Here is a 25484-nt window from a genome sequence, read left to right as displayed (position 1 = left end):
ACCTACCCCTACCCCTATCTCTAACCCTACCCCTACAACTACACCTACCCCTACCCCATCTCTACCCCTACCCCTACATCTACAACAACACCTACCCCTATCTCTACGCCTACAACTACACCTACCCCTATCTCCACCCCTACCCCTACAACTACACCTACCCCTATCTCTACCCCTACCCCTATACCTACCCCTACAATTACACCTACCCTATCTCTACCCCACCTCTACACCTATACCTACCCCTATCTCTACCCTACCTCTACAACTACACCTACCCCTACACCTAACTACTACCCCTAACCCTAACCCTAGGTAATGGCTGGCTCCACCGTCGTGGGCTGTATTCTGAGCTGACACATGTGTGTAAAAGTGTAATTACTACAGAGAGTATTTTATATAGTAACGTGAGTATTATTGTCTTTGTGATGATGCATGTTGATTACCTATTTTGTTTCTCTTGAGGAACTGCAAGATAACATTGTTAACTACAGCCTCCTTCTGGAACTGGTCCATGACAGCGAATGGACCACTGAACGCCAGAACCCTGTGCTCAGAGAGAACACACACCTCAGCAAGACCAGGACACACAAGCACATCCACTGAGTCCTCACACTGAGGGCTGTGGCGTGAGTCCTGTTTTCTACGGTGCACCAGTCATCATACACAACACTTATTGACAGGACTGTCTGCAGAGTGAATGTTCACGAGCATGTGATGTGCATGTCAGTTGTGAACCCTGCTACAGAAGGTTCTTACATCGTCTGGAATGTCTGGCAGGAGAAGTTTCTGCTACCAAGGCAGGAGAGGAACGTTTGGGAAGCGGAAGGCAGCAGATACTTGAGGCGTCCGTCAAACCACTGGGTAATGAAACTGTTGTCTGCAAGATCCTCTGGACTAAATTTGTCCAGACGTACCTCTCCAATGGCGTCCAGGAGATTAGACGCCTGTAAACTCTTCGTCCCTGTCAGCTGAACAGAAATACAGTATAATCTGTTATATATTTTAAAATGCATCCAGGCACAATATCAATGCTAAATGTATGAAACAAAGATCCAGAGTAATAACAGAGTTATGACCTTAGCTAAGCATGTCTGCTAACCCTATCTGTACCCTTACCCCTACCCTAACCCTATCTCTACCCCTACCCTAACCCTATCTCTACCCCTACCCCTACCCCTACCCTAACCCTATCTCTACCCCTACCCTAACCCTATCTCTACCCCTACCCTAACCCTATCTCTACCCTTACCCTAACCCTATCTCTACCCCTACCCTAACCCCATCTCTACCCCTACCCCTACCCAAACCCTATCTCTACCCCTACCCTAACCCTATCTCTAAACCCTACACCCTACCCCTAACCCTACACTTAGCCCTACCCCTAATTCCTACCTCTAACCCTACCCCTAACCCCTACACCCTACTCCTAACCTTACATTTAACTATACCCTAACCCCTACCTCTAACCCTACCCACATGCCTAATCCCTACCCCTAACCCCTACCTCTAACCCTACACTTAACCCTACCCCTAACCCCTACCTATAACCCTACCCGTATGCCTAACCCCTACTCCTAACTCTATGCCTAATCCCTACCCCTAACCCTTCTCCTTAAAAATCTTATTCTTATTATTTTAGTAGTTATTGTTATGACTCAGAGATCTTCAGTGTTCTTTAGTGGACTGTGAGTGTGAACCCCCCCCCCCCCCCCCCCACCAGCAGAGCCAGTGAGCAGGGCCAATGAGCAGGGCCAGTGAGCAGGGCCAGTGAGCAGGGCCAGTGAGCAGAGCCAGTGCACAGGGCCAGTGAGTAGGACCTTCAGCTGATGTCTTCCACCACTTCATTACCTTGCCTGAGAGGAGGCTGAGCGCTTTGTCCAGCTCCTTGGAGACCTCGTTGAGGAACAACACCCACGTCTCTCTGGAGTAGATGATACTGCTCTCCAGTTTGCACTGAAGAAATGAGGCAAGCCAAGATACGGGGAAGACTCCTGGCTAAATTAGAGAGGGGGGTGAGAGAGAGAGGGAGAGAGAGAAAGGGAGAGAGAAATGGAAACAAAGAGGGAGAGAGAGGGGGAGACGGAGAGTTGAAGAGAAAGTGGGAGAGAGAGTCAGAAAGAAAAAGAAGAGAGAAAGAAGAATAGGAACAGGGAGAGAGAGGAGAGAGATATAGATGGAAAGACATTTCAGAATTATAACACAAATTACTTACAAAAATATACAAAAAATACTTACTGGATCAAAGTATAAGAACATGATCACATCACTAATAAATATCAGAAGTTTAGATGTGTCTGTCACCTTTGTAGTGTATGTGTGGGGTCACTGTCACGAGTGTAGTGTGTACGCAGGGTTGCTGTCACCTGTGTGTTATATCTCTCCTACCTGTGTGTAGTATCTCTCCTACCTGTTTGTAGTATCTCTCCTACCTGTCAGTTTTCTCACCTGTGAGCAGGCAATCTGTTCTAGTCCAGTATTACAGCTGACATTCATTGGTCCAGTACTGTGAAATTTAAAACACTCTCAGCACTCTTTCTCAGTGATCTTTAATACAACTGAATAAAGGAGGATAAGAGACAATACAAATCTGTACCTGTTTATTCCAGCACAGATGATGGTTTCTGTAGAAGAAAAGTAGAAAAACACGAAGATTATGATGGTGACAAAAGGGTTATAATGTAAACACACAAGGGTTATGATGGTAAAAAACACGAGGGTTGTAAACACACGATGTAAACACACGAGGGTTATGATATAAACACACGAGGGTTATGATGGTAAAACACACGAGGGTTATGATGGTAAACACACGAGGGTTACGATGGTAAAACACACGAGGGTTACGATGGTAAAACACACGAGGGTTACGATGGTAAACACACGAGGGTTACGATGGTAAAACACACGAGGGTTACGATGGTAAAACACACGAGGGTTATGATGTAAACACACGAGGGTTATGATGGTAAAACACACGAGGGTTATGATGGTAAAACACACGAGGGTTATGATGGTAAAACACACGAGGGTTATGATGGTAAACACACGAGGGTTATGATGGTAAAACACACGAGGGTTATGATGGTAAAACACACGAGGGTTATGATGGTAAACACACGAGGGTTATGATGGTAAACCACACGAGGGTTATGATGGTAAACCACACGAGGGTTATGATGGTAAACCACACGAGGGTTATGATGGTAAAACACACGAGGGTTATGATGGTAAAACACACGAGGGTTATGATGGAAAACACACGAGGGTTATGATGTAAACACACGAAGGTTATGATGTAAATATACCAGCTTCCAGTGTCAGTGTTAGATACTACCACCGAAATTCAACACTTACTATTGACATTAATTGAAAAACACTGTGGATTAAAAAGAAGAATAATTAATATATATATATATATATTAATATTATATATTAGTATAATAATTATATATCTATATATGTAAACATTTAATAACTGGATGTTGACAATGACAATCTTACGTTCATGGGAGATGGGAGTCTGCAGTCTGCAAAATCAGAAAAACGTCAGACACTGTTTAGTGTGTGTGTGTGTGTGTATGTGTGTGTGTGTTTGTGTGTATGTGTGTGTTAGACACTGTGTTTAGTATGTGTGTGTGTGTGTGTGTGTGTGTGTGTGTGTGTGTGTGTGTGTGTGTGTGTGTGTGTGTGTGTGTGTGTGTGTTTGTGTGTGTGCGTGTTAGACACCATGTTTAGTGTGTTTAGTGTGCTTGTATTTATAGAAATTTCATACCCAAAGGCGCCATCACACTAAAATTGTTGAAAGTGTTTTGTACAATCCACTGCATCTCCTGGGGTACTGATGACATGTAAAGCTGTTTCATTCTGACCAGCAAACAGACACACACACAAACATGCGCACACACACACACACACACACACACACACACACACACACACACAGCACCACACACACACAAAGACACAATTCAGTCACATTACATGACAAATATCTTATGCCAGCCAGGCAATACCACACAATACAACACAGTACCACAGAGTTTACAATTGGGGATTACTGGAGTAGAGGCAGGGCTGGTGTATAATCTGGGGTAGAGGCAGGCCTGGTGTATAATCTGGGGTAGAGGCAGGGCTGGTGTATAATCTGGGGTAAGGGCAGGGCTGGTGTATACTCTGGGGTAGAGGCAGGGCTGGTGTATAATCTGGGGTAGAGGCAGGGCTGGTGTATAATCTGGGGTAGAGGCAGGGCTGGTGTATAATCTGGGGTAGAAGCAGGACTGGTGTACACTCTGAGGTGGAGGCAGGGCTGGTGTATAATCTGGGGTAGAGGCAGGGCTGGTGTATACTCTGGGGTAGAGGCAGGGCTGGTGTATAATCTGGGGTAGAGGCAGGCCTGGTGTATAATCTGGGGTAGAGGCAGGGCTGGTGTATAATCTGGGGTAAGGGCAGGGCTGGTGTATACTCTGGGGTAGAGGCAGGGCTGGTGTATAATCTGGGGTAGAGGCAGGGCTGGTGTATAATCTGGGGTAGAGGCAGAACTGGTGTATACTCTGGCGTAGAGGCAGGGCTGGTGGATAATCTGGGGTAGAGGCAGGGCTGGTGTATAATCTTGGGTAGAGGCAGAGCTGGTGTATAATCTGGGTAGAGGCAGGGCTGGTGTATAATCTGGGGTAGAGGCAGGGCTGGTGTATAATCTGGGGTAGAGGCAGGGCTGATGTTTAATCTGAGGTAGAAGCAGGGCTGGTTTATAATCTGGGGTAGAGGCAGGGCTGGTGTATAATCTGGGTAGAGGCAGAGCTGGTGTATAATCTGGGTAGAGGCAGGGCTGGTGTATAATCTGGGGTAGAGGCAGGGCTGGTGTATAATCTGGGGTAGAGGCAGGGCTGGTGTATACTCTGGGGTAGAAGCAGGACTGGTGTATAATCTGGGGTAGAGGCAGGGCTGGTGTATAATCTGGGGTAGAGGCAGGCCTGGTGTATAATTTGGGGTAGAGGCAGGGCTGGTGTATAATCTGGGGTAGAGGCAGGACTGGTGTATAATCTGGGGTAGAAGCAGGACTGGTGTACACTCTGAGGTAGAGGCAGGGCTGGTGTATAATCTGAGGTAGAGGCAGGGCTGGTGTATACTCTGGGGTAGAAGCAGGACTGGTGTACACTCTGACGTAGAGGCAGGGCTGGTATATAATCTGAGGTAGAAGCAGGACTGGTGTACACTCTGAGGTAGAGGCAGGGCTGGTATATAATCTGGGGTAGAGGCAGGCCTGGTGTATAATCTGGGGTAGAGGCAGAGCTGGTGTATACTCTGGGGTAGAGGCAGGGCTGGTGTATAATCTGGGGTAAGGGCAGGGCTGGTGTATACTCTGGGGTAGAGGCAGGGCTGGTGTATAATCTGGGGTAGAGGCAGGGCTGGTGTATAATCTGGGGTAGAGGCAGGGCTGGTGTATAATCTGGGGTAGAAGCAGGACTGGTGTACACTCTGAGGTGGAGGCAGGGCTGGTGTATAATCTGGGGTAGAGGCAGGGCTGGTGTATACTCTGGGGTAGAGGCAGGGCTGGTGTATAATCTGGGGTAGAGGCAGGCCTGGTGTATAATCTGGGGTAGAGGCAGGGCTGGTGTATAATCTGGGGTAAGGGCAGGGCTGGTGTATACTCTGGGGTAGAGGCAGGGCTGGTGTATAATCTGGGGTAGAGGCAGGGCTGGTGTATAATCTGGGGTAGAGGCAGAACTGGTGTATACTCTGGCGTAGAGGCAGGGCTGGTGGATAATCTGGGGTAGAGGCAGGGCTGGTGTATAATCTTGGGTAGAGGCAGAGCTGGTGTATAATCTGGGTAGAGGCAGGGCTGGTGTATAATCTGGGGTAGAGGCAGGGCTGGTGTATAATCTGGGGTAGAGGCAGGGCTGATGTTTAATCTGAGGTAGAAGCAGGGCTGGTTTATAATCTGGGGTAGAGGCAGGGCTGGTGTATAATCTGGGTAGAGGCAGAGCTGGTGTATAATCTGGGTAGAGGCAGGGCTGGTGTATAATCTGGGGTAGAGGCAGGGCTGGTGTATAATCTGGGGTAGAGGCAGGGCTGGTGTATACTCTGGGGTAGAAGCAGGACTGGTGTATAATCTGGGGTAGAGGCAGGGCTGGTGTATAATCTGGGGTAGAGGCAGGCCTGGTGTATAATTTGGGGTAGAGGCAGGGCTGGTGTATAATCTGGGGTAGAGGCAGGACTGGTGTATAATCTGGGGTAGAAGCAGGACTGGTGTACACTCTGAGGTAGAGGCAGGGCTGGTGTATAATCTGAGGTAGAGGCAGGGCTGGTGTATACTCTGGGGTAGAAGCAGGACTGGTGTACACTCTGACGTAGAGGCAGGGCTGGTATATAATCTGAGGTAGAAGCAGGACTGGTGTACACTCTGAGGTAGAGGCAGGGCTGGTATATAATCTGGGGTAGAGGCAGGCCTGGTGTATAATCTGGGGTAGAGGCAGAGCTGGTGTATACTCTGGGGTAGAAGCAGGACTGGTGTACACTCTGAGGTAGAGGCAGGGCTGGTATATAATCTGGGGTAGAGGCAGGGCTGGTATTCTCTCACACTTACATTTCCTGGTAGGATGAACACTGCATTCCCTCCTGGAAGAAATGACAGGCAATACAGTTGTGGAAACCTTACTGCATAAGATTAAATGAACATAGTAAACTTCTAATGAAAAAACGTGTACTGTGTTTCATCTAAACATGTCTGACTGTCATAGCAGTATTTACCAGTCTGGTTGTGTTATAGTAGTGTTAACCTGTCTGATTGTGTCATAGTACAATTGTGTACTGATTGTGTTTACCTGACTGGCGAGAAAGATGATGTCACGGAGCACCTCTGGAAGCCGCCTCTCGGCTGGTGACATCAGGGTATGATTGAACACTGTGTCAATCACCTGTATCTTGTTTGGAAGGGCAGGCAGGTCTTTAACAATGATCTCAGCTGTCTGCATCGGGGTAAGGACATCCAAAGCCTGTAGCTGCATTACAAAAAAAATGAAGAATTAAAAATACAAAATACAAAAAAAAATCATAATACAAATGGAGGAGAAACAGACAAATGATGAGAGTTCCGAGAGTTTTTAGAGTTCTGAAGGTTCTGAGAGTTCTGAAGGTTCTGAGAGTTCTGAAGGTTCTGAGAGTTCTTAGAGTTCTTAGAGTTATTAGAGTTCTGAGAGTTCTGAGAGTTCTTAGAGCTCTGAGAGTTCTGAGAGTTCCGAGAGTTTTAATTGTTGTCTATTATTGTGGGTCACTCTGTCCTGAGTCTAGAGCACTGTGACTAATCCCCCCTGTACTTACATTTACAGCATTTAGCAGACGCTCTTATCCAGAGCGACTTACAAAGTGTACTTCATCTTGTAGACATGGTGGACTTACTGCGTTAAACTGTGAGTTTAGCAGGTACATCTCCTGCACGGTGGCAAACTGAGAGAATCCACCCAGGTTCAGTATAATCCAGTCGGAACTGCTGTTGGTCATGCAAGCACCTGCAGGAGGCGAGATTGAGTCAATATAAAAAACTGTGAAGAATGGCCACTTTTCCTCTAGTATTGGGCATGTTATGTGGTTGTGTGAGTTGAATCTGATTATCAGTATGTGATCTTCATTCTCTTCTAACATTATATAAGTCTGGGTAGAGGGCTTGTTCAGTGAGAACCTGTTCACTTTTTGTTTGTTATGGTTGACAACACTGTCTAAAATTTCACAAAATCTCTTCATACAATAGCAGCCTTCTTCTTAAAAAAACACTCCCTCTCTTACACTCTCCAAACATGAAAGCACACACCCACATATTCAAAACACAAAACAAACATAATCAGTGAATGCCTGTCTAGATTCATTCCAGTGCCGAACTCCCACAATGCCTCACGTGGATACCTACAATACTCTTACATTCATTACCATGACTTCAGGGCCACTGAATCAGACAATCAGACATGAAGTCTGATGAGGTTCATCATAGTGTCTCTAAATGCAAAGATTATGAAACAGGCCATATGTGTTTTTGATATATATGACTGTGCCGTTGTTGAATATACACGGAAAATACACCTCTATGTTAGTAGTTTCGCCTGTCTCTTGTTCCCCCCTCGTTAATGTCTGTATTTAAACCTCCATGTTTTAATGTTTTATCTTCCGTTGTCGATTCTGAATGGTTATCGTGTCTTGTTATGATTTTTAATTGTTATGTGATGACATCCTCCCCTCCCCCACTCACTGTGACAGGTTGATGTTTTTTGTTCTTGTCATAAACATTTATACATGTGAAATTGTTTTCCTAAAAATATACATAGAACATTTTTAATATGTACAAACAGAAATAAAAATATTTAGTGTGAAATATTGCCAACTGCAGCCTTTAATGGAATATGTGTGGGTGTGAGTGTTTGTTTGAGTGTCAGTTGGTCTGTTACAGAGGTTGATACCTGTGGAGTTTTGTCTGGATAGGTAAGGAGAGAAGAAATCCATGTAGACAGTGTGAGCAGCTTCTTTGGTTATGAGGAACATGTTGTTACTCATTTGCCTCACACTAAAAGAGGAAGAAAAACAAACAGAAAAATGTGATTAAATGTTGATTAGTACAGTGTGGAAGTTAGGCTGACATGCACGGGGTTAGTACCGTGTGGGAGTTAGGCTGACATACAGGGGGTTAGTACAGTGTGGGAGTTAGGCTGTCGTGCAGGGGGTTAGTACCGTGTGGGAGTTAGGCTGACATACAGGGGGTTAGTACAGTGTGGGAGTTAGGTTGATATGCGGGGGGTTAGTACAGTGTGGGAGTTAGGCTGACATGCAGGGGGTTAGTACAGTGTGGGAGTTAGGCTGACATACAGGGGGTGAGTACATTGTGGGAGTTAGGCTGACATGCAGGGGGTTACTACAGTGTGGGAGTTAGGCTGTCATGCAGGGGGTTAGTACAGTGTGGGAGTTAGGCTGTCGTGCAGGGGGTTAGTACAGTGTGGGAGTTAGACTGTCATGCAGGGGGTTAGTACAGTGTGGGAGTTAGACTGTCATGCAGGGGGTTAGTACAGTGTGGGAGTTAGGCTGACATGCAGGGGGTTAGTACAGTGTGGGAGTTAGGCTGATATGCAGGGGGTTAGTACAGTGTGGGAGTTAGGCTGTCGTGCAGGGGGTTAGTAAAGTGTGGGAGTTAGGCTGACATGCAGGGGTTAGTACAGTGTGAGAGTTAGGCTGATATGTAGGGGGTTAGTACCGTGTGGGAGTTAGGCTGACATACAGGGGATTAGTACCGTGTGGGAGTTAGGCTGACATGCAGGGGGTTAGTACAGTGTGAGAGTTAGGCTGATATGTAGGGGGTTAGTACAGTGTGGGAGTTAGGCTGATATGTAGGGGGTTAGTACAGTGTGGGAGTTAGGCTGACATGCAGGGGGTTAGTACAGTGTGGGAGTTAGACTGTCATGCAGGGGGTTAGTACAGTGTGGGAGTTAGACTGTCATGCAGGGGGTTAGTACAGTGTGGGAGTTAGGCTGACATGCAGGGGGTTAGTACAGTGTGGGAGTTAGGCTGATATGCAGGGGGTTAGTACAGTGTGGGAGTTAGGCTGTCGTGCAGGGGGTTAGTACAGTGTGGGAGTTAGGCTGACAAGCAGGGGGTTAGTACAGTGTGTGAGATAGTAAGTGCTAGGTAATGCGTTTACATACAGTATCTGGTAGGTTTGGCAGCTGAATGGTTTGGCACTGAGGCAGACGAGGTACTCAGGTGTCAGGGTGGATAAGAGAGGTTTCAGTCTGATCTGAAACCAGGTGCTGACAAACACTTCATCCTGCAGGTTGCCTGGAGATGGTTTGTGAATGTTGTCAAGAATGTGACTGAAGGGTGAATCCAGGGAACTATAGTTCTGAGAGACAGTAGGTTTTGATTCATAAGAAGAAATTGAGTTAGAAATGTTTAACAAAATATATTTTTTTTCAAGAGAATTTCAACAGTGTTTACCACAGAATATCAGAGTAATGGCTGTAACAGGATGTTAGCAGCATTGTTTAGTAATCTAACAGTCGAGTGAAAGTAAGTACTGTAACATGAGTGGTGTGTCAGTACTGTAACAAGAGGTGCGTGTCAGTACAGTAACAGTAACCTAACAGCGGTGTGTCAGTACAGTAACAGTAACCTAACAGTGGTGTAACAGCACTGTTACTGTAACCACACAGTGGTGTGTCAGTACTGTAACAGTAATCTCACAGTGGTGTGTGAGTACTATAACAGTAACCTCACAGTGGTGTGTGAGTACTGTAACAGTAATCTCATAGTGGTGTAACAGTACTGTAACAGTAACCTCACAGTGGTGTGTCAGTACTGTAACAGTAACTTCACAGTGGTGTGTCAGTGCTGTAACTAATCTCACAGTGGTGTGTCAGTGCTGTAACAGTAATCTCACAGTGGTGTGTCAGTGCTGTAACAGTAACTTCACAGTGGTGTGTCAGTGCTGTAACAGTAACTTCACAGTGGTGTGTCAGTACTGTAACAGTAACCTCACAGTGGTGTGTCAGTACTGTAACAGTAACCTCACAGTGGTGTAACAGTATGCGTACAGTCATGGCCAGCTGGTTCATGAGCGCGAGGAGACTGTCAGAAAGGTGTACTGTCAGGCCTGTGATCGTCTCTTCATTGAGTGTCAGATTAACACTTGCTGCACATTGTAGGACCTTTCCCACATATTCCAACATATCGGTCATCTGGGGAAAAAATACACCACCTTTCACCTTTTTGAGGATTCAATTGTAAAGAGTATGGCATATGTCACAAACATATTACAGAATAAAAATACTCTCTTTTAATGAAATATATAAAATCTTCTGGTGCAACCCTATTTTCCAAAAACATGTTAATCTTAGTTTGCTTGAAATAGTTAAAGATCAACATATGTATGTTATGAATTGTGAATAATACTCACAGGACATGTTTCATCAAGAGTGACACTGCAAATATCCAGAGTCTCATTCTCCTTATTCATCCCATTCTCAATGTAGCTTCAGATACAAATAAACAAGCAAACATTTGAATACACTAAATATTCATATATTTGAATGTTTACGCTCCAATACTTTTGTCCTCTCATCCATGTACAGATGTTCTTGGTTGTGTTTTTCATCAACAGAAATACTGATTTCACAACAACAAAGTATTTTGTACTCACAACACATTATGAAATACGGCTGTGAGGTTGCCAGGGATGTCACTGGGTAGGAATCTGTTCAGAATGGGAACCACCATGTATGTGAACCAGGAGTTGACGTCCTTTGGGTCAAACAGCTGTTGGTTTGGTTGTGGTTGATTCATGGCACTTTCCTTGTATGGAGCTGCTAACTCGGCCAGTGTCCAGTTCAGCATGGCCTGCACCAGGATGCCACTACTCATACTGGTCAGGTTGGGCTGCATGGGAAACAACACGCTAGGCTAATGAGGAAAGACCTCACTCGTCATCAGATTCAGAGTAAATCCTACATTTGTATCGTCTCTGCAACTGGTTTGTGTTAGTTGCTTAAAGCAAATGTAATAATACCTGTAAATGTAAACTTCTTAAATTTACATTGGCTTGACTTCATAAATGTTAGCTACTGAGTTACCTGATGCATGAAGGACACAAATTCTCTGGCGAAACTCCCAGCAGGTTTAAACACTGTCATAAAGCCATTTACCGCCTGCGTATACATAAACAGCAAAATCTAGTACATCACTGTTTGATTACAGACTCGAATTCATTACTTAAATCAGTACATTGTTGCAAATCAGAATCACATACACATTATGATTCAAATTCAGCCTGGATCAATGTGTTTAGAGGGTAAAAAACTGTCCAGTCTAACACAGTCTGATTAGCGGGTAAAACATTCAGTCAGATTAGAAGGTAAAACATTCAGTCTGACTAGAGGGTGAAACGTTCAGTCTGATTAGCGGGTAAACCGTTCAGTCTGATTAGTGGGTAAACCGTTCAGTCTGATTAGACTGTAAAACATTCAGTCTGATTAGATGGTAAAACATTCAGTCTGATTAGAGGGTAAAACGTTCAGTCTGATTAGCGGGTAAAACATTTAGTCTGATTAGATGGTAAAATATTCAGTCAGATGATTTGGCAAACCATTTAGAGTGATTAGATGGTAAAACATTCAGACTGATTAGTGGGTAAAACATTCAGTCTGATTAGAGGGTAAAACGTTCAGTCTGAATAGCGGGTAAAACGTTCAGTCTGATTAGAGGGTAAAACATTCAGTCTGATTAGAGGGTAAAACATTCAGTCTGATTAGAGTGTAAAACATTCAGTCTGATTAGAGGGTAAAACATTCTCTCAGTAAAACATTTTGTCAATGGTATTGCACCACAGTGTAACCTGGATAAATGGATCTTGTTGAGAGTCGATAAACATCGAAGGCATGGCTGCTCCCCACAAACTTCCATTGGGTGCTGCTGTCACTGGATGTCCAACCCCGCCCACCGAGTCCATCAGACTGTTGAACACCAAACTGAGGGATGTGTTATCCAAGCTGGCCACCTCTGGATAGAGCAACAGCTCTGCTTTCTGCTCCGGACTCAACAGGTGCAACACCTCCAGCTGTGCAGAAGACAGAATTAGACTAAGAGGACTGAAGAGTACTAAGGGGCCATCAGGGTGGTTGAGTAAGGGGACACCAGGGAGGTTGACTAAGGGGACATCAGGGAGGTTGACTAAAGGGACATCAGGTAGGTTGACTAAAGGGACATCAGGTAGGTTGACTAAGGGGACATCAGGGTGGTTGACTAAGGGGACATCAGGGTGGTTGACTAAAGGGACACCAGGGAGGTTGACTAAAGGGACACCAGGGAGGTTGACTAAAGGGACACCAGGGAGGTTGACTAAGGGGACACCAGGGAGGTTGACTAAGGGGACACCAGGGAGGTTGACTAAGGGGACATCAGGGAGTTTGACTAAGGGGACATCAGGGAGGTTGACTAAGGGGACATCAGGGAGGTTGACTAAGGGGACACCAGGGAGGTTGACTAAGGGGACACCAGGGAGTTTGACTAAGGGGACACCAGGGAGGTTGTCTAAGGGGACACCAGGGAGGTTGTCTAAGGGGCTATTCAGAGTTGTCAATTCAAGGTTCAGAAAGTAAAAGTTCTCACCAGGATTTTGCTCAGACTTCCTGGATTGTGCTGATTCCACTAATTTTACCCGGATTGCTAATTAGAAAATCTAGCAAGCTTGAGCAAAATCCTGGTGAGGACTTTTAATCTCTGAACCTGGAATTGACATCTCTGGGACTATTAGAAAGCTTGATAAAAATGATGCTGGGTACAACATCTTTTGTGTCTAAGAATTCCCCTTTCAGACCAAACAAAAAGTGATAGTCAAGGTAGAAATATGTGGAATGTAGTTATACAGGTTAGAGCTGATCATTCTAAATGTAGCGCTAATAATTGTAAATATAGACCTGATCATTCTGAATATAGACCTGGTCATTTTGAATATAGATGATCATACAACATATAGACCTGATAATTTTTAATATAGATGATCATACAACATATAGACCTGATCATTGTAATATGTAAAAAATGTAAAATGTAAATGTGCCGTATTTTGTCAATTGTGATTTTTCACCGCAATCTAAATTTGTCCTCCGCTTTTTGCCCATCTGTGCAGTTAGAACACACACACACACACACACACACACACACACACTAGTGATTACTAGGGGGCTGTGGATCACACGTGCCCAGAGCGGTGGGCAGCCCTAGCCCGGTGCCCGGGGAGCAGTTGGGGTTAGGTGCCTTGCTCAAGGGCACCTCAGTCATGGCCTCAGGTCTGGGAATTGAATGACCCTCACAAGACCAGTTCCCTACCACAGGACCATGACTATTGAGAATAAGTGAATATTGAGCTGCTTATTCTGAATATAGACCTGATTCTTCTTCTTCTTCTTCTTCTTTCGGCAATTCCCGTTTAGGGGTGGCCACAGCGTCCTGAGTGTCCTCCACTGACACACCAATATAGACCTGAATATAAACATTGGGTGAGTTTCCCCTTAACGTTCTTAGCCCTAAGTACTCGTTTCATACGAGGTTACAAAGTACTTAGCGCTAAGAACGTTTCGGAAAACCCGCCCCTGATCATTCTGAATATAGACCTGATCATTCTGAATGTAGTTATTCAGGTTAGAGGGCATGCAGCAGGTAGAGTACCCCACTGTGCGTGTGTGTGTGTGTGTGTGTGTGTGTGTGTGTGTGTGTGTGTGTGTGTGCGTGCGTGTGTGTACCCCACTGAAGAGCATGTTCATGGAGGTGAAATCTCTGAATCGGGCCAGGACTGAAAACAAGCCAAAGTTCTTCATGAGCCAATCCTCACTGCTGTCACCAGGGAGCACACAACCTAAAATACACATTAAAATGTGTGTTCACACACGCTAACACACATAAACACTACACTTACATCTAATAATATCATCACATATATATATATATATATATATATATATATATATATATATATATATATATATATGTTCCATTTTTTTATGGGATGTATAGTTTTATTAGGAATAATAATGTTGGGCTGTTCCATTAGGAATGATTATAATTCGTGAATCCTGTTCCATTAGGGGTAATGACATGGAACTGTGTCTCCTGTTACTCCTGAGATTTAGCACCATTAATTAAAGTAATGAGATGTTTAGGACTAATCAGGAGATCTTGGGACTAATCAGGAGATTGTAGGACTAATCTGGAGATCTTGGGACTAATCAGGAGATTGTAGGACTAATCTGGAGATCTTGGGACTAATCAGGAGATTGTAGGACTAATCTGGAGATCTTGGGACTAATCAGGAGATTGTAGGACTAATCTGGAGATCTTGGGACTAATAAGGAGATTGTAGGACTAATCGGGAGATCTTGGGACTAATCAGGAGATCTTGGGACTAATCTGGAGATCTTGGGACTAATCAGGAGATTGTAGGACTAATCGGGAGATCTTGGGACTAATCAGGAGATTGTAGGACTAATCTGGAGATCTTGTTTCACTGATAAATGTTGAATTATAATATTAACAGTGAAGGGCTGTTCCATTAAAATTAACTGAGAGGGGAGGTTCCATCAGTAGTAACTGGAAGTGTATATTTTACCTGCTGATGTATTTCTGGACAGGAATGGGTACATGAAAAATGAATAGATCCATTTCTGCTGTACTGGGTCCAAACCAGAGAAATGCTGACTTAGCTTCTCCACTCTACAATGCATAAACACACACACACACACACACACACACACACACACACACACAAACCAGAGAAATGCTGACTTAGCTTCTACAGTCTTAAATGCATAAACACACACACGTGCACACACACACACACACACACACACACACTAACCAGAGAAATGCTGACATAGCTTCTGCAGTCCTAAATGCACACACACATGCTCAACCTCACACATTGTTATATAAAGACCATATATATATATATATATACACAAACAAACACACACACACACACACACACACACACACACAGGTGCTTTACATATTAAAGGTGATTTAAGTGACTTTGAATGTGTCATGGTTGTTGTCATGGGCTGATCTGAGTATTTCAGAAACTGACAAATACTGACACAACCATCTCTAGGTTTTACAGAGAATGATCCAAAAAAGAGAAAATATCATGTCAACATGGACCAGACTCTCAGAGGAATGTTTCCAGTATCTTGTTGAATCTATGCCACGAAGGATTAAGGCAGTTCTGAAGGCAAAAGGGGGTCCAACCCTGTACTAGCGAGGTGTACCTATTAAAGTGACCAATAAAGTGTAATAATAATAATAAAATTTACCTAATACATTTCCTAAACTTAAAGCACTTAAAATCCCAGAAAAAACGCTGCAGTTCAAAGCTCCAAGAACAGCGCCAAGAACTGACCCTGAACAGAATCTCCTCAGTCAGCAGGTCCTGAACTGACCCCTGAACAGAATCTCCTCAGTCAGCAGGTCCTGAACTGACCCCTGAACAGAATCTCCTCAGTCAGCAGGTCCTGAACTGACCCCTGAACAGAATCTCCTCAGTCAGCAGGTCCTGAACTGACCCCTGAACAGAATCTCCTCAGTCAGCAGTTCCTGAACTGACCCCTGAACAGAATCTCCTCAGTCAGCAGGTCCTGAACTGACCCCTGAACAGAATCTCCTCAGTCAGCAGGTCCTGAACTGACCCCTGAACAGAATCCCCTCAGTCAGCTGGTCCTGAGACTCTCTGTCCCTCAGACAAGGTGTGCTGTGGGGTGTGTGGGGAGGTGAGTGTGTGGGGGTGAGTATGAGGGAGTGTGTATGTGTGTGTGTGAAGGTGTGGTGAGTGTGTGAGGGGGGTGAGTGTGTGTGTGTGAGTGTGTATGTGAGTGTGTATGTGAGTGTGTGTGTGTGTGCTCATACACAGTCTGGTAAGCCTTGCAGCTGAAGTTGCTGTTGCTGAGGCAGGTGAGGAAGTACTGGGATATGGAGGAGAGCAGAGGGGTGAGTTTGATCTCCACCCAGAGTCTGATGAAGTCTTCATCCTGAAGAAGAGCACCAGGGTTCACACTGACGGCAGCTGACAAGTCCAGCAGCGGGACCACGCTGGAGTTCTGAGAGAGGAGAAGAGCGAGAAAGAGTGATAGAGATAGAGGGGGAGGATGAAAAGGTGGGAAAGAGAAAAGATATAGAGAGATCCAGAGGGATATAGAGAGAGGAGTGGAGTGAGGGGGAAACACAGTTAAAGAAGATCAAAGGGCAGCAGTTCTGATGTTGAAACAACTGATGAAGACGAGGGTGACCCTACCAGAAGTGAGTAGACATCAAGCATGGCTTTCACCAGCCCTTGAAGATGGAGGAGATTCAGCTGCTCTGCTCCGGGGCCAGATGGGACCCCCACACACACCAGGAAGTCAGCTGTCGCGTTAAGAGTCTACACACACCAGCATAAAACAACAAACAAAAATAAATACATAAAATAATAAAACCATACAAAAGCAATAGCGTGATCATGATGTAACCATTTCTGCTGCTGCAGAACAATCAGAAAATACAGAGAAATGTAACAGAGATTATAGTAAACAGAACACGGATTCTGTATTGGTTCTGGAGTATACTGTATACTGCATTCTGTATACTGTACACCATATTCTGTACACTATATTCTGTACACTATATTCTGTATACTGTACACCATATTCTGTACACTATATTCTGTACACTATATTCTGTATACTGTACACTATATACTGTATACTGTTAACATCAATGAAAAATTGAAGGCATCAGTGTATAAGTACAAATGTGTGTGTGTGTGTGTGTGTGTGTGTGTGTGTGTGTGTGTGTGTGTGTGTGTGTGTGTGTGTGTGTTTTCAGACTTACAGCACTACAGTTTTGTTGTGTAAGGCCACTGGCTGCACAAGTTCCACTGTGGAAAGTTGTAAAGTGTACAATCAGAGAAGAAAATAATCTCAGAGGAAACCAGATCAGTAGAGAGAGCACTGTGCAAAACAAAACATACTAGTCACGGAATTTTTGGCTTTAGTACTTTACTTACTTGGGCAGAGCTGCACATCCAGTACCTATACCAAACAGAACAGTCAGAACAGAGAGAACAGTCAGAACAGAGAGAAAAGTAAGAACAGAGAGAAGAGTCAGAACAGAGAGAACAATCAAAACAGAGAGAAGAGTCAGAAGGTAGAAGAGTCAGAACAGAGAGAACAGTCAGAACAGAGAGAAAGGTCAGAACAGAGAACAGATAATAGTCAGTACGTAAAACAGACATTACAGATAACATTCAGAATAAAACAGAGATTTGTTTATTTATGCATCATAATTGATGTCATCAGCACATTCAAAATTGTCATTTAGGAAATGGGTGAAGAAGCTTTACTTACGGAGACATGAAGTGCCTAAATACAAGAGCAGGAAGAGACACCCTGTCCTCATGATCAGATTAGGAAGAATTTACTCTACACTCTGTAGCAAACAGACAATCACAACAAATTTACATTTAGATTTACAATTTAAGTTGTATTTGATTTTTAGTCTATTTGAATTACTAATTGAAGTACTCTGCGTATGTGAGAAGGGTCTAAACATGTCAGAGACCAGGTGAGCAAACAAAGGCCGAATGTTTCACCGAGACCAGTGCCAGACAAAAGAGAAGCAGGTTTGGTGAGTGTTCGTTTGAACATGGTTTGTGTTTGGAATGTGACACATCACTTTCATTGTTTGTGGAGTTCTTGTCTTACATAAAGGCCGAGTTCATAGTTAGAGAGCAGAGATTTCTTATCGAGGATCACAGCCTATTTAACAGTCTGGGTGCTTAGATGAGACATACAACCACTGGTCATTTTCACTCTCAAACTAACATTTGTAAGATTTTATTTTATTTTTAATAAATGTATATGAAAGGCTTTCTATAATTTAGTTCAGTAGATTTTGAATTTTAATTATTAGTATTAATTGCTATGTTTTTGTCAAAATAATATGTCAAAGGTGTCTGCTGTCTGCTCACACACACATACACACACACACCCCTACAGACACACCCACCCTAAATGTTGTGTCTTCTCACCCTTCTCTTTCTTCTAACAATACTGCTCTCTCTCTCTCTCTCTCTCTCTCTCTCTCTCTCTCTCTCTCTCACACACACACACACGTATAAACATGCACACATAAACACACACAGCTAAACAATCCTGCTGTGTAGGTGTGACCCTGGTAAGGCTGTTCTGGTTTTTCAGGTTGTGTGGGTATTGCATACATATCAGAGACTTGAATCAGGGTCACCCGAGAGATTCCTACCTGAGAGGCAGGTGAAATGTGTTCAGTACCACCTGGGGCACATCTCAAAGATTCCTAATTTTTACAAGTTCAGGTTCAGGTTCAGTAATGAAACGGTTACTGGTTCAAGCCCCACTGCCACTGGTACACCAGAGTAAGGCCAAACTATACCCATCATAATGACATGCCAAACTGTACCCAGTCATAATAACATGTCAAACTGTACCCCATCATAGTGACACATCAAACTGTACCCCATCATAATGACACGTCAAACTGTACCCATCATAATGACACGTCAAACTGTATCTGTCATGACACGTCAAACTGTACCACATCATAGTGACACGTCAAACTGTACCCCATCATAATGACACATCAAACTGTACCCCATCATAATGACACGTCAAACTGTACCTGTCATAGTGACACGTCAAACTGTACCCCATCATAGTGACACGTCAAACTGTACCCATCATAATGACACGTCAAACTGTACCCATCATAATGACACGCCAAACTGTACCCAGTCATAATGACATGTCAAACTGTACCCCATCATAATGACACGCCAAACTGTATCCCATCATATTCACACATCAAACTGTACCCCATCATAATTATATGTCAAACTGTACCTGTCAATATTACACATCAAACTGTACCCCATCATAATTACACATCAAGCCATACCTGTCATAATTACACGTCAAACTGTACCCCATCATAATTATACATGAAACTGTACCCCGTCATAATTGTACATCAAACTAAAACCTGTCATAATTACACATCAAACTGTACCCTTCATAATCACACATCAAACTGTACCCCATCATAATTATACATCAAACTGTACCACGTCATAATTACATGTGAAGATATACCTGTCATAATCACACCTCAAACTGTACTGCATCATAATTGTCAAACTGTACCCCGTCATAATTATACGTCAAACTGTACCCCATCATAATTACAAGTCAAACTATACCCCATCATAATTACACATCAAACAGTACCCCATCATAATTACACGTCAAGCTATACCTGTCATCATTACATGTCAATCTGTACCCCATCATAATTACATGTCAAACTGTACCTGTCAAACTGTACCCCATAATAATTACACATCAAACTCTACCTCATCATAATTACACTGAAACATTTGTTACGTGGTAACAAATGTAAGATATACGGTTAGAGGATGATTTAATGTCATGGGGTTTGTGTAAGAAAAAAGTAAAAATGACAAGTAATAATGTAATAATAATAAAAAATTTATAATATGTGATACACACTGTAATGAAATCCCCAATGCAGGGAAATAATTACACACACATAACATATCAGAGCCGGGGTTTGGTCCCTGGGGGACGTCACTATGGTTTCACACATGAATTAAGTATTTACACAATTACAGAAACTAGCATAAGAGCACTAGCATAACACTAGAGACACTAGCACAGTTTCCACACAAAACAGTATCATTAAATGCCAAACACAACCACGACAACTAGCCTTATAATAAAAATAATAGTAACTACTCTGAAATGCAATATTTGCTTCCTCTGAATCTGAAATGAACATACTTCATTTCAGATTATACAAACGCAGCCAAACCAATGGATTGTTTAAAAATGATACAGTTTTCAAAAGACTAGCTTATAATTTTTGAGAAACGATTTTTACAGCAATAAAGTGAAAGAATGATAAGAGAGACTTTACCTGGGAAGTTATGTTCTTAGCAGGTGTGTGTGTGTGTGTGTGTGTGTGTGTGTGTACATTCTGCAACTCACAGCCGGCTTTGCTCACAGTGACTCCACCTATACAGGAAGCTAATCATATATAGGAGAGAGAGGAATACAGAGAGAGAGTAGGAGACAGGGAGAAAGAGAGAGAGAGATAGAGAGAGTCAGGGAGAGACAGGCAAAAGGAAAGTCAAGATTTTTATTGATGTTTCAGCTATATACAGTTAAATTAAATAAACATTCCTCCAGGGCAGTAGACAGTAATTATGAAAGTACAGATGAACTACAGTAACGACAGTCTACTCTGATGTTCAGTGACTACAGTAACTAAAGTCTACCCTGATCTGATGACACAAAGTATATTTAAGTGTCCAAGGGGTGTGGGGTGTACTCCATCTGGTTTAAATACTTCACACTCCCAAAAGATTGTTTCAGATTGTCTGTGGCGTTCATTTTGTGTTGAGCGCAGGTGACGGTTACATAAGTATTAAGGCTAAAGAGCTCAGGTGAAAGAGCTTCATGTGAAAGTTGAGATCACTTCTTAAATAAAAACTTGAGCAGGATTAAGTTCAAGTAGATCAAAGAGGTAAAAATCCTCCTTAAATAATTATGATATAAATAAATCCTCCTTAAATGTCTATGAAATAAATAAATCCTCCTTAACCCTGTGACTGGCGAGGAGTGCAAAATAAAAATAAGTGATGACCCCAGTCTCAGGAAAAAAAGGAGGAATTTAATTAAGGAAACCATAATGAGTGGTCAACTGGTACAAAGACAAGAGACGTATAGATAGACAAACGGCCCTCAGGTGCGAAGAATTATAGTAGGCCCCGCCCACCTGAGAGACGAACACAAAGCAACAACAGGGCAACACAAACTACTACTGCTGTGGATGGAGGCGGCCAGCAGGGGGCCCCAGTATCATGACAAAAACCTTTGTGCAGGGGACATTTTGAGCTCATTTTAAACTCATTTGAGCTATTTTGAACCATTTGTACTAACTTTAAACACTTTAACACTAAATTTAAAACAAGTTATCTCAAGTTGTACATGTGACGTCAGGTGCGGCGTGAAGGATGAGACATGAATCCTCTCCAGAGCACACGTCACGTTTAATATATATACACATAGAGCGCAGACAGCGCACGTATAACATGAAAGTTACACACAGAACATGTATGACTGAGACACCGACGAGCACAGGACACTGCGCGAACGCACATTAAGTAGACAAACCACATAAGTCCCATGTGATTACGAGACGAGCCACAGGTGAGACGAATCAGCACAAGACACAACCACACCCACGGAGATCCACAGACGTAGACGACGTAAACACACGCCCAAAAGGGAGGGGCCGGCGTCCTCAACGTGACAGTACATATAGGAAAATTATCATTCAGGGCTCAAACTGAAGTAGACAGTTGGGTCAACATATTGATTCACCTACTTCTTATATTTCCATAATTTTGGTTCCATTTGAGAGCCTCAAGACATCTGAATGCCTTGATTTGCCTATGAAATGAAATGAATTCAGAATTATTCAAGTATTTTTGACTGCGACGCTGTGGTGCTGGAGGAAGTAGGAGGCACGACAAGCGTCTTGTGGTAAACACAGAACATTTATTTCCACTCAATCACGTGAAGCTCCGGGTGGAGCGCGAGCAGCATACACCCAACACTCGTGCAGACACGGAACTTTGGACAAAGATGAGCACACGACACTGCGCGAACGCACATTAAATAGGTGAATTACACAGACCCACGTGACCTCGAGACAAGGCACAGGTGTAACAAACGAACATGCTCACAAACGACCCACACCCACGGAAATACAAACATGGACATAACTGCACGCAGACAACGTAGCGGCACGCCCACAGGGAAGGGTCCGGAGCTGTTCCGTAACAGAACCCCCGCCAGGGGCTCACTACTCCCGGAGCGTCCCGCGCAGCTGGAAAGCCCCGAACCTACACCAACGGGCAGGTCCGGAGCCACCGGGATCACGAGCCTCCGAGAGCCGTCACTCCCGACGGCGGGAACCGCCGCGAACAGCTCTAGCACACCCTCCCTGGGAAGACAGGGGAGAAAACATTAAACAATGGCACAAGCACAAACACGCACACTGGAACACTGAACATAATAGGCACAAAAGGGAACAGGGGGTTCGGGAGAAACACGGGGGCTGACAAACAAACAGGGACAGGCAGCCATGACAAAGGTTGAGCCGCCTGCCTAAGCGCTAGCGGTGGCGCTATCCCTCCAGGGAATGCAGGAGGAGTGGGCGCAGCGGACGGAACCGGCGGCGGAGTCCCTCCAGTCCTCGGCGCCGCGCCTCCAGCGCGCGTTGCACCCCTCGGTGCGCTCTTGGTCCTTGCAGCCGGGGTTTTCTCCCGAGGAACGGCGACCCTCTCCTTGGGCTTCGCCGGAACTGGGACTCGGTGCCGCCCGCCGGCGGCTTCTGCGGCTTCTCCCTGGGCGCACCGAACCCCCACCTTGGCCCACTGACCGCGCCGGACCCCTTTAGCGGTCCCGGGATCACCGGTGCTTCAGCCCTCGACGTGTCCATCGGCTCCTCCTCTTCCTCTGAGACACTCCGGTCCAGGGACATGGGCTCCTCCGACGCGGGGTAGAACGACCAGCTTATGCTGCTCCTCACCAACGGGGAACGTGAGACCTCCACGCCCAGCGGACACCCCTTCTCCTTCAGCACGGTGTCCGCTGAGCCCACCGAGGCACTGTTCTCTCCCTCACTCCCGCTGTTGAACCCGGACGGGGTCGAGAGGACGGACGGAGGTGGACTGGCGCTTTCCCTCCCCCCGTAACACACCGTCGTCTCGGAGCACAGGGACAGAGGGGGACTGACGTTCTCCCCCTCTCCGTAGTACAACGTAGACTCGGAGTGTACGGATGGGGGAGGGCTGACGTCATCATCTGACTTCTCGGGGCGCTCGTCAGCGTCGGAGCAGCACGGTGGAGTGGGGCTGGTCTCTTGCTCCTCGTCCGACGTCTGGGGAGCCACTGACCTGGGAGAAGGGCAGCTGGCCTCACCCTCACTCTCCTCGTCAGAAAACACGGAGGGGGGGGGGGGGGGGGACACTCTCTTCCTCTCCGGACTCCTCGCTGCCGAACTTGCACTCGGGAGGGGTGAGGGCAAAGGCGCCTACACCCACCATGAATGGCTCACTGGTCTCCTCCTCCTCAGGGAGAACCAGGAGTGGTGCGCTTGCTTCCTCCGTTGTGCTGCTGCCCACAGCCATGGGTGGCAGCTCCAGGGACGCGTGGGGGTGTCTCTCCTTCCAAACGCGAATCGCGGAGCGGCGGAAGTAGTTCGTTTTTGTTGGCTCGTCTTTCTGTGACGCTGTGGTGCTGGAGGAAGTAGGAGGCACGACAAGCGTCTTGTGGTGAACACAGAACATTTATTTCCACTCAATGACGTGAAGCTCCGGGTGGAGCGCGAGCAGCATACACCCAACACTCACGCAGACACGGAACTTTGGACAAAGACGAGCACACGACACTGCGCGAACGCACATTAAATAGGTGAATTACACAGACCCACGTGACCTCAAGACAAGGCACAGGTGTAACAAACGAACACGCTCACAAACGACCCACACCCACGGAAGTACAAAAATGGACATAACTGCACGCAGTGTAGTTGTACACTGTGTAACTTGTGTATGCTGTAGCTGTTGCCGTGGGGAATGGGGGAGGGGAAAGTCATGATGTAAGAGAGTGTATACATTTGTGTGAAGCCACACAGAGAAGCTGCAGTTAAAAGTGGCTGGCTCTTCTTTTTTGGCCTTTCTATTGGTCTATTTCACAAGATTAAAAAAAAAGTTAGTTTGTGTGACAGGGTTTTTACATTAGCCTGTTATCTGACAGTATTTTACTACTAGCCTGTTACCTGAAACGATTTTTCTAATACTCTGATAGGATCTGTTTTTTCTATTACTCTATTCACAAGATTTTTCAGTTAAGTTTGTTTGAGAGGAGTTTGCTAATAGCCTGCTACCTGACACGATTTTTCTAATAGTCTGTTACCTGACAGGATTTAATATTAGCCTATTAACTTACAGTAGTTTTTTACTGTTACTTTTACTGTAGTTGACAGGATTTGTTTTTTCTATTAGCCTACACTGAAAAAAATTTGGAGTATGGTTTACTTAAAAAAACTTAGGAAAGTTTTTCCACGTAGAAACAGCAAGTAAATTTAACAAAGCATATATTCGTGATATTTACTCATAATTCTCAGTGTATTTAACTACAAATGTTTCAGTAAATGTTACTTTGCAACACGTTATGTACACAAATTATACAATTAGATTTTACTACTAGTGTAGTTTAGTAGCTTTTACTACAACAATGTAGCACCACATTCTCCCATGGCTATTATTTACATAATAGTAGTAACTTTTGAAGCTCTTTAGTAATGCTTAACTGCCAAATATTTTTTATTATAGTATTATTTCTGATATAAAACCAGCATTAAAATGTTACATGCAGCGAAATCAAAGCATTGCATTTTGTGAAGAAGCTAGAAAAATTGCTTCTTTTATTGCCGCAACAGTAACACCAGCTCAAACAAGCAGTGCGCCAATATCGCACGAGAAACAAACTCTTCACGCATACAAACACCTTTATAAAGCACAACCTCACTCACCTCGAAACGGTGCCTTAGATGAACTCAAGTGGCATTCTGGGTAAATGAATGCCCCACCCCTTCTAAACAACAATTACTTCAGCAGCTAAACTACATAACTAAGACGTTAACAGGGCGAAGCCCTTCCAAAAACACACTTGAATCTAAAGTACATTCAAATGATTATATCTACACTGTTAAAACTTTAATGGTGACCATCTGTATTTCTGAACGTAAATTGCTAATCCCAATTAGCATAAGTTACTTTGCTAATACTTCTGCCAGGCAGGTCA

At 44.5% G+C, this 25484-nt stretch overlaps 1 protein-coding gene across 3 annotated transcripts in view; it reads right to left on the bottom strand.

The window, feature by feature from the left end:
- The window catches only part of LOC143484076 (uncharacterized), a 70749-nt gene extending 50153 nt beyond the window's left edge, over positions 1-20596 (bottom strand). For 2 of the 3 annotated variants that reach the window (XR_013122536.1, XM_076982572.1), the window contains exons 1-26: positions 20524-20596; positions 17901-17982; positions 17561-17585; positions 17386-17431; positions 16811-16936; positions 16426-16616; positions 15134-15237; positions 14271-14383; positions 12365-12586; positions 11604-11678; positions 11174-11409; positions 10931-11006; positions 10569-10712; positions 9681-9877; positions 8448-8551; positions 7399-7508; positions 6825-7001; positions 6587-6618; positions 3776-3867; positions 3505-3530; positions 3358-3379; positions 2597-2624; positions 2449-2506; positions 1852-1998; positions 760-971; positions 447-547 (exon numbers count right to left, since the gene is read on the bottom strand). Coding sequence is in view for 2 of the 3 variants with exons in the window: in XM_076982572.1 (XP_076838687.1) it covers positions 447-547; positions 760-971; positions 1852-1998; positions 2449-2506; positions 2597-2624; positions 3358-3379; positions 3505-3530; positions 3776-3867; positions 6587-6618; positions 6825-7001; positions 7399-7508; positions 8448-8551; positions 9681-9877; positions 10569-10712; positions 10931-11006; positions 11174-11409; positions 11604-11678; positions 12365-12586; positions 14271-14383; positions 15134-15237; positions 16426-16616; positions 16811-16936; positions 17386-17431; positions 17561-17585; positions 17901-17952 (2716 nt within the window). In the remaining variant the exon portion in view is untranslated. The remainder of the gene's footprint in view (positions 1-446; positions 548-759; positions 972-1851; positions 1999-2448; positions 2507-2596; positions 2625-3357; positions 3380-3504; positions 3531-3775; positions 3868-6586; positions 6619-6824; positions 7002-7398; positions 7509-8447; positions 8552-9680; positions 9878-10568; positions 10713-10930; positions 11007-11173; positions 11410-11603; positions 11679-12364; positions 12587-14270; positions 14384-15133; positions 15238-16425; positions 16617-16810; positions 16937-17385; positions 17432-17560; positions 17586-17900; positions 17983-20523) is intronic. The other variant, XM_076982571.1, reaches the window with a different exon arrangement.
- Positions 20597-25484: the final 4888 nt, after the last annotated feature.

This window comes from Brachyhypopomus gauderio, chromosome 20, assembly GCF_052324685.1.
Source record: "Brachyhypopomus gauderio isolate BG-103 chromosome 20, BGAUD_0.2, whole genome shotgun sequence".
Lineage (NCBI taxonomy): Eukaryota > Metazoa > Chordata > Actinopteri > Gymnotiformes > Hypopomidae > Brachyhypopomus > Brachyhypopomus gauderio.
Note: the sequence above shows the minus strand (reverse complement) of the source record. Positions and strands in the feature narration are given on the sequence as shown.